This window comes from Cebus imitator, unplaced genomic scaffold (genome assembly GCF_001604975.1).
Source record: "Cebus imitator isolate Cc_AM_T3 unplaced genomic scaffold, Cebus_imitator-1.0 Scaffold41, whole genome shotgun sequence".
NCBI classification, from domain to species: Eukaryota; Metazoa; Chordata; class Mammalia; order Primates; family Cebidae; genus Cebus; species Cebus imitator.
Window position 1 is genome coordinate 1,576,377 of NW_016107356.1, and position 9,539 is coordinate 1,585,915.

The 9,539-nt window shown below is 40.3% G+C and overlaps 1 protein-coding gene across 3 annotated transcripts; it reads left to right on the forward strand.

The window, feature by feature from the left end:
• Positions 1-1,195: 1,195 nt before the first annotated feature.
• LOC108302480 (myosin regulatory light polypeptide 9) lies at positions 1,196-9,539 on the forward strand. Of its 3 annotated transcripts, none has more exons than XM_017526076.2 (4): positions 1,196-1,218; positions 6,309-6,507; positions 6,957-7,118; positions 9,049-9,539. In XM_017526076.2, the coding sequence occupies exons 2-4, from the start codon at positions 6,324-6,326 to the stop codon at positions 9,219-9,221; spliced, it is 519 nt and encodes a 172-aa protein (XP_017381565.1). In that variant the 5' UTR covers positions 1,196-1,218; positions 6,309-6,323; the 3' UTR covers positions 9,222-9,539. The 3 variants fall into 3 exon arrangements, with proteins under 3 accessions (XP_017381565.1, XP_017381568.1, XP_017381567.1); XM_017526079.1 differs by lacking the exon at positions 1,196-1,218 and adding an exon at positions 1,319-1,538; XM_017526078.2 differs by lacking the exon at positions 1,196-1,218 and adding an exon at positions 5,281-5,388.

The following is a 9,539-nucleotide window of genomic DNA, read 5'->3' on the forward strand; positions in this document are numbered from 1 at the left end:
CTGGGATTATAGGTGTGAGCCACTGCGCCCAGACTATTTGTATTCTTAATTAGTACCCCAAGTAATTCTTACCATCAAGGAAGTTTGGGAAACAAATCACCTTTGTTTCAATCACCTGTGGAACTGGATCAATTATTTTTTTTCCCCAGTGACTTTACCACGAAGTTAACTTTGGAATGTTAGTGGTTAATACACGGAGTATTCCAGAGATTCCTCAAGAAAGAAGCTACGAATACTTCCAAGATATTATTCCGCAGTGTTTACAGTAACACTGTCCCTTCCAGAAGGATTCAAGTGACGGCCTGCTTTGAAGGCGAAGACCACAGAGCAACCCAAACTTCAGAAGGGCTCTGGCCACGGGAGCCACACTGGTCACTGTCCCCTAGTGCTGGGACGACGGCCGGAGTGTGAGAGGATCCCACTCACTCCTCTGGCAGATGAGGTCAGATTGCTGAGGGGGCCAGAACAAGTCTTTTTATCAGACTCTGGGTGGAAAAAGATGAAGTGTGTGTGGGGGGGTACTTTCTCTTTTTAATAAGATTCATTGTTATGAACTGTTCTAAGCAAGGAGAACTCGGGAGAAATAGGCCCAGGTTTTGATTCCTGTTTTCACCAAGCCGCAAGTCCTCATTGGAGCGAGAGGTGCGGCGAAGAGTCGCCTTCCTTCCTAGAGGGATCCAAATCAGGCTGCCCTTGCTAGTCAGAGTCCAAGGGGCTCTGCCAGGGAAAAACGACGGCAAATGTTTTTCAAGAGAAAGGAAGTCTCCAGCCACTCCTGATCTTAGGAAAATCCGTCTGGGCCAAAAAGATAGTGGACGCTTGGCTGAGGGCCCCAGGGATACACAACTTTTCTTCCTATATGGAGGGGGCGGAACACTTCATAAAACCGCACTGCACACGGAGATCAAACCGCTAGCTGCAAGGCCCGCTCCGTGGCGTTGCGCACCGCTCCAAGTCCCTCAGGTAGACACCCAGGCCACGCGCTGTGCGTGAAGCGCAAGCGCACTACCGCCCAGAGGCGGGAGCCCGGCGCTTGGGGCGGGGCGAGGGCCAGTCACGTGGGCCCGCAGCCCTCTCCTCGATTTCCTTACAAGGACTTGGGGCGACCGGCCCCACCCTTCGCCGAGCCCTGGAATGTGCGGCGGGGCAAAGCCACAGGACGGACGCAACCATCTGCGGAAAGAATGGGGGGAGGAAGACTTAACACTGCAAGAAAAGTTATAAAAAAGATGGGAACTCAGTAACAGGACCCAACGAACCATTATATATTGCTCTATATTCTAGGTTACCCACTTTACGCTTCCTTCTCTTACACTTGGTTAATACAGCGCCCGCTGACCACACTGGCAACTTCCCTCCCTGTCGCCCCTCCGTGAAGTCAGGCCCACTCTGCCGGCCAAGAATGGTGACCTAGCTTCCTTCCGGCTTGCTAAGCGGAGGCCGGAAGCGGTGGTGTTTAGCTGCTCTCTGGGTAGCAGGGTGGTGGTAGCTGCAGCGAAGGGCTCGCTGAGGTGCTCGGATTCTTGTAACTGTGCCGGGTGAGTGATGCTCGCGGTCGGGCGCGTATGACCTGTCCCGGGGACCCGTCTCCGCGGGGTGGCTGGACGGCGGCGGGGCTCCGAGTGCCGGGAATGCACCTGAGCAGGTGTGCCACCCAGGTCCCCGGTTCTGGGATCCTAGGCCATGACCGGAAGTGGCCCAGACCCGAACTTCGCTCCTGTGCCCAAACTTGGAGCTTTGGAAATGTGGCTTCGCTCACTGGCGCCTTGAGCTTGGGCGACTGCCGGGCCCGCGAAACCCGACCCCTACAGAGCTGACTCCGGGACTATTTTAGTTTCTAACGTCAACTTGCCCGATTCAAGAGAGTTTGCGCAAAAAACGTAGCCCATTGTCCCCCTGCTGCAGCTGTTGCAGCTGTGTGGCTACGTGTGGTGGGAATAACCAACTCAAATTGTTACGATCCTCAGCTCAATATCCGCTCCTGTAATTACAACTTTTCTTTAAGCAGTGACAAAGAGATTTGGCGTTTAGTTTGTGGCTCTAGGAAAAACTCCAAAATATAATACCTTGTCCCATTTGAGGGGAAACTTTGGGCTAAGTCAATTCACCACGGAAGTGTTTTCTTTTAGTTTAGTGGGTATATATGTATCAGTTCTTGAGAGACCTATGGATTTAGCAGAGATTTTAACTTAAGTGCAAAAAGTTTTATATCGAAAGGTGAATAAAGTGAATATTTCTGAATATTATTGGTATTTGTTTCATGTTCTGGAAGGGCTCTGATAAACGGTAATCAGAAAAGCACTTAATTTTCAAAAGCGAGGCTTTACTGGCAAGTCAGCCGTCACAGCTAAATTGTCTTTGTCAAGTGGTGAGAACTTCTGGGCGTGGCAATCCAAGGTGCCCAATCCTACCTTCAACCGAAAGTTTGCCTAAGAAATGAAAACTTGATTTACTTGGAACGGAAGCACCAACTTGAAAATACGCTTTTTAAAAATTGTGGTTAGCACCAGAAAATTACTTATACTTAGGTTTTTTAAAAAGTGTATTGATTAAATGAGGCAGTATATTTGGTCAGGTTTGGAAAGCCAACCAAATAGTAGGTGCTGTCACACTGCGCAGTGTTTTGTAAGGTAGTTTTTTTCTTGGAGAATATCTCATATTCCTCAGAATCTTATCAGTTTGAGTGTCCGTTTTGTAGAAAAAGTTTCTAGATTATTTTACATTTATTATCGCTTTGTAAATGCTGGACTCTAGGATTCTAACTAGAGGATTCCAATATATATATTGGTATGGATAAGTCCCATTTTATAAGTGAACATAGTTTCTAGAACATAGTTTCTGAAAAATCTTGTGTCCTTTGGTGTGTGGGGAAAGCCACTTTGAGAATCTCTTGTTTCTCCCACCTATTAATCTAGTCTAAAATTTTCCTTAGTCATGGTGTTATATGGCCCATAATGATTCTGAGCTAAAACACAAAACATAATAAAAACCAGATTCATTACCACCAGCACTCCACTCTGCTGACTTAAAAAAAGGTTATGCTCCTTTACATCTGTAAACTTCAGTATCGGGACTGCCCTTCATCCACTTTCACATGCATCTGAAATCCTCTTATATTTTGTAGAAGCCTGTTCGTAAGTCTCCTTGCTTTCCAGTTTCACACAACAGATACCCCTTCACACCAAAGATCTTTCATTTAATCCTTCAAAAATAAAGACTCGACTTTATGATTGAGGAGCTTCGTAATTTGGGCACCTCAGGTCCTTACCTGGCCATCTTTGCATCCTGAAGAATAATTACATTGACTTGAAATCTTTTCAGTTTATTTTACCGTCTTGCTTTTTGTAAAAAGTAATTTCACATTTTTTAGGTTAAGGTTTTTTAAACTTACATGAGAGTTGTGCATTTGCTGAAGGCTTATTACATGAAGAGTGACAATCTCACTTGCTTGAGGGAAAGTAAAATGAATAGCAAACTAGAATCAGAGCAAAGAGGACCCTGACAATATCAGAATTGATCTGCTCCTTGAGATCATCCCTCCACCATTGTTTATTCCACCCACACTTTTTGTGTGACAGGAAAAAAAGCCCCAGTTTCTGTATTTTGGAACAGTGACTGTGAAGCCAAATTCCCTATCACTGAAAGACTCCAGGTTTCTGGTGGAAAATCAGAATCCAGCCTCCTCGAAAAAGTAAAGGCCTAGGTAGTAACTTGCTCAACATTACACTATCAGTTTTTGGTAGAAATAACTATCTTAATTTGTTAGAATTAAGACTAACACTCAAATCTCTTAATTCCAATGATGCCTTATAGCTTCTAAATGATCTCACGCTGAGTTTTTCAAGGTTTTCCTCCTCCCCAATCCCTTAACTACTTCAGAAAAGGAGTATCTTTTCTGAACTCGCAGCATTTGATAACATGTACCATCTTATGAATTATTTTTCATTATTGTCACACATTAAGTTTAGAGTCATAGCTCTGGAATGAAAACGATGTGACTCATTTCATAAGTTGAACCAATCATCTCATTTCTTTATAGTTGGCTCCCCAACTGTATTTTAAGCTCCTTGAAGATAAGACGCATGCCTTACATTTAACTAGTATTCCACGTAATTAATATGACAGTTGATACACATTAGTGTAATTAACTGATCATCATAAAATTGATAAGATTAAGTATTGAATGTGCTGAAAAAAGAGTTCTATATGAGGCCATTGTCAGTGCTGACCAAAAAAAAATCTATTTTATAATACATTGACAAAGTCCAAAGAAATGCATGATTAAAAGAATAGGAAGTACATCAGAATTCAAAAACATATTACTTTACAACCAAAATTAAGTATTTTGAAAAGGTATCTAGAGGACATCCGTAAATTTAGTAATATGAGATTTTGTATAATAGATTAAAAAACCAGTTGTGTCAGCCTTTTGACCTCATCAGTTTCTTTGTTCTTAAAATAGCTGACATTTCTGCATCATTAGGGAAAGACAATGTGGTCACACAAAACTATTTTTAAAGATGTGCTTTGGCTTGCAAAGGCGTGACATGCCTAAACTATTAAAGTGATATGGACTGGTAAATGTGCCACTCATTGGGTCTCAACCTCTTGCTCCAAGTCCTTGAGTACATTTAAGAGATGGAGGAATGTTATACTCTACTACTCTGTAGTTTTTAAGACAGCATTTATAACAGAAGAGGAAAGTACAACCCCATGTAGTTTAGATATTAATGGGATTTACTACTCCCAAAAGGTATTATAGAATGAAAATATGCATTTATGAATGGTTTAAGTCATGAAAGGTAGCCTCCTAAAAGTTGATTAAAGAATTACTAGGAAATATGGGAGCAGCATATATTCATAACTTCTGTGCTGTGTAGGATGTATCTTTCCAACAGTATATTCCAGTTGCCATACAGAGCTATATTGGATGGGCTGGAATTTGTGACTACCCTTTGTGGAATTTCTTATTAAAATCTGAAAACAGATTTAGCTTAAAAAAATTTGAGGCAGAGCTTTTCTAATTATTTCATAATTGTATTTAGCCTGGACAATGTGGTTATAGTCAAGGAAAGAATGTAAGAAATTACTTTTTAAACACATCGGAAACATTATATTCTTAGTGTCACTTCGGAGTGCTGAGATCTAGGTGGTAGCTCATTCTTTGCAGTCCACACTCTTATTTTTAGAGTAATGGCATAGTGTTTCGCCACATCATAGCTGAATGTTGTTTTCAGAACGTAAGCTTTAAAATTGTTATCCTGGTCAGAGTGAAATCAGTAGTGCCTATTTTAGACCTGCTTGGAAGAGTATAACTCAATGCAGTGTCTTTCTTTTGCTGCTAAGCGGTTTTGCAGACTACCATCTTCACTGCAGCTCTGAAGGATGGTATGGTAGAATTTTATTGTCTGTTGACTATGGGATTTTTACCTTCAAACAAACTTTTGTAGTTTTTAAAAGATTGAGTATTGAAAGGAAAATTGCCTTTTTATTTTAGGTGTTATTAGACATTCTTTTAAATTTTAACTTAAATTTTACTGAGATAAATTTAGATAAGAGGGCAAAGGTAGTTTCTACCTTTAAGATGTTTTATAAAACTTTCAGAATTATTTTAACAGCTGTGCTCTGATTTCTGTTTAGAGGTCTTAGATACTTTAAGTGATTTAGTGTGGCTGTAATGCAATAAGCTGGTTTGGATAGAGTGTTATGTTTATAAAAAGTATAGATGAATTCCCTTCAGTTTTTTTTTTATACTTTACTGTTAGCCTTTCAACAAATAGTTTTCTTGAGCTACTTTTGCCCAGAGGTGAGAGTACAATGAAAAATGTTAGTTGAAAGTGGAAGAACAGTGTTTGCCAATAGAGATTAGGAGATGAAGACCTGTTCCATCAGTTAGTACTCTTTCTACTTCCTCACCTTTCTGTCCACTGTACTATGGAATAGCTCGTTTAGGCTAAGGCTGCAAAGGGTGGACCTACTGAAGATGAATTAGTATCCCTCAGCACCCTCATAGTACTGAAGTATAGAACTTGGTAGTTTCCCAAGTGCCTAGTTTTTTTTGCTTCTTGGTTTTTTATTATCAAATCAGCAGATTTGGTTATCAGCTATTGTTAGCTATACAGCAGTATGGGACATATGTAATCTTGTTGATACGCTAAGATGTATTTTTTTAAGACATTTCTAAGTAGCTCAAATATATTTGAGTTACTTAGTTGATTCTGTATACTTTTGTTAATCATTGTTTTGATTCAAACTTAAGTAATCTTAGATGTTGATTTGGTTTTTATTGTATTTCCTTTCCTAATTAGGATTTAACCACCACCATGTCAAGCAAAAGAGCAAAGACCAAGACCACCAAGAAGCGCCCTCAGCGCGCAACATCCAATGTGTTTGCTATGTTTGACCAATCACAGATTCAGGAGTTCAAAGAGGCCTTCAACATGATTGATCAGAACAGAGATGGTTTCATCGACAAGGAAGATTTGCATGATATGCTTGCTTCGTTGGGTAACGCTCGGTTTAAGTATTAATCTATTGGATAGATAAGAATTTCCATGGTGCCTTTCATGTTTATTAAAGCTCTGTGAAGCCTGTCTAATGAGTCTACTAAGGTTCAAGTAAAGTGTGGAACAGTGTTTCCCACCAGACCACCAGAAGATTGCTGGCCCTCTCTTAGGACTGGGTTGGAGGGTATGTGTGTGTAAAAACACTGGTCTTGATTATGGAAGCAGTATTACTCCTTGTGACATTCCAGTGGAATATCATAAACTCTCTAGACTCTTTAATAGGCCCTATTCATTAAGAAGACTTTTCCCCCCAAATAGTTTTGCTTTCATGAGTGCAAACAGCAAACCGTATGAATGATAGTCTTTCTTGCCAAAATGTTTACTGTCATTAATAGTTGATGTGTATTATAATGTAATTAAAATTATGAACCTTTTAAAACATTTATTTAGGGAAGAATCCAACTGATGAGTACCTGGATGCCATGATGAATGAGGCTCCAGGCCCGATCAATTTCACCATGTTCCTCACTATGTTTGGTGAGAAGTTAAACGGCACAGATCCTGAAGATGTCATCAGAAATGCTTTTGCTTGCTTTGATGAAGAAGCAACTGGTAAGTGAGAGGTAACCTTTAATTACAAAGTGATTTAATTTTTAGTTATGGTAACTAAAATATACAGTAACTTAAAATATGATAACATAACGTGCTTAGGTTTATACCACACCTGTTTTTTTAGACTTCTCTTGGTGTATTTGTCACTTACTTAGCTGCATCTGCCCTAAATAGTTAGTAGTTTACAATGAATAGGTTGTATTTGAAACGTCTTTGGGAAACTTACATTACCCCTTTCCTAGCGTGTTAACTCCACGAGGATTAGGCTCTCAGAAAATATGTATTAAATAAAAAACTTCTACCAGAACCATCTTGGATGAAGTATAAATTGTTATAGGCTGTAGCATCACTATAATCCTGTGTGTATTTACCAGGTATTTGTCAGCTCTCAAATTGTTTAAATCTGACATCTAAACTTTATTTTAAAATACACCCAGTAGAACTTAGGGTCTGGAATTAGATTACCTGGCTTCAAATTCCTCTTCCACATAATAGCTGTGTAATTTTGGGCAAGTTGCTTAACTTTCTCTAAGCCTCTGTTTTCTTATTTGTAAAATGGGCAATATTACCTACCTCATAGGGTTGTTTAAGAATTAATGAGGAAGTGAGATGTACATGAAGTACTTAGCATACTGTGTGGCATACAGTTAACTCTAAAAAAAAAAAAAATGTTAACTATATAGGGGCCTGATCCTTTGGCAGAAGTGTATGTAAGAGAAAACATAATGAGGGAATATTTTCCATGATTCCCAACTCACATGGCATAGCCAAATGTGTTTAGAGTAGGAAGAAACACTCTTTGGTTGCCTGCAATACTAGGACTAGTTTAAACATGGGTGGTTGCCAGGGCCTGCTGGTGGAAACATGGTCTCTGGCTTTCAAGGCTCTGCACATGTACGTGCCAGTTATTTGGAGAATCTTAAAAATGCCAATACCAGATAATTAATCAGGGATGACATCTGATTCTTGTAGGCAAGCAGGTTTTATGAGAACCCTGGTATCAAACTCCCAGGGTAAAGAGCACACCTTTCAGCTTGCCACTGCATACCCCCACTGCCTAGCACAGTGCCTGCCACATCGTTGATGCTCTAATAATCTCATTTTACATATGAGAAAACCAAAGTCAGGGATGAAGCGAAATGCCTGAAATAACATAGCTTATTAAAAGTGGGCCTCAGCTGAGCCAGGTGGCTCATGCCTGTAATCCCAGCACTTTGGGAGGCCAAGGCGGGCAGGGCAGATCACGAGGTCAAGAGATCGAGACCATCCTGGCCAATATGGTGAAACCCCATCTCTACTAAAAATACAAAAATTAGCTGGGTATGGTGGTGTGTGCCTGTAGTCCCAGCTACTCAGGAGGCTTAGGCAGGAGAATTGTTTGAGCACAGGAGGCGGAGGTTGCAGTGAGCTGAGATTGTGCCACTGTACTCCAGCCTGGTGACAGAGCAAGACTCTATCTCAAAAAAAAAAAAAACAAAAAACAAACTAGGCTTGAAGTTTCCAGTATTCTTTCCACTATACCACTTTTTTGATGTATATGATGTAATGCTGATTTTAGTAAGGCAGGTAAATGTTACTTGCTTATAGAATAAGGTGTGACCATTCATGCCACTTGAAGGAACCATAAGGCTTAGGTTCTTTAACCATACTTTTTATTACTTTGTTTAGGCCTAGGTTTAGCCTCTAGTATCAAGAGATCAGAAGCTGAATGTGGAGGCAGAATGATAGAGCAGAGTGATGCTGCTAAGCAGCTGGGCATTTCTCTAGGCACTTCTCTGCTGAGGCTGTTTTAAGTAGGTAGACACCCTATGTTTCATATGTTTGCATGTTTATAGTTTTTAACATACAGAACATGCTTAGTCGAGCATAGATATTCTTTGTAATTAACCCTAAGAGTAGTATGTATTCTGATTCTCTGTTTATTCTCCAGGCACCATTCAGGAAGATTACCTGAGAGAGCTGCTGACAACCATGGGGGATCGGTTTACGGATGAGGAAGTGGATGAGCTGTACAGAGAAGCACCTATTGACAAAAAGGGGAACTTCAATTACATCGAGTTCACACGCATCCTGAAACATGGAGCAAAAGACAAAGATGACTGAAAGAACTTCAGATTCCAGCCAAACGCTCCTTGTTGCCACTTTGGGTATTTCTGAGATTTTCTCTTGCATACCCTTAGCTTTACGGCTTCTGCATTTCCTGTTGTATTTATTCTCAGCCATTTTGGGCACATGTGTCTTTATACTCAGACTGGAAACGGGACTTTCTATTAATATCATTTTCAGACTAGAAAATAGGGTAATGTAACCTACCAGCCCCTCCTTCCAATAACTGCAGTCTATACAGAGTCAATATATTTTTTCAGAGAAAGTTATTCTCTCATTTTTTTCTGAACCATAATTAAACTTTATGATAAAATA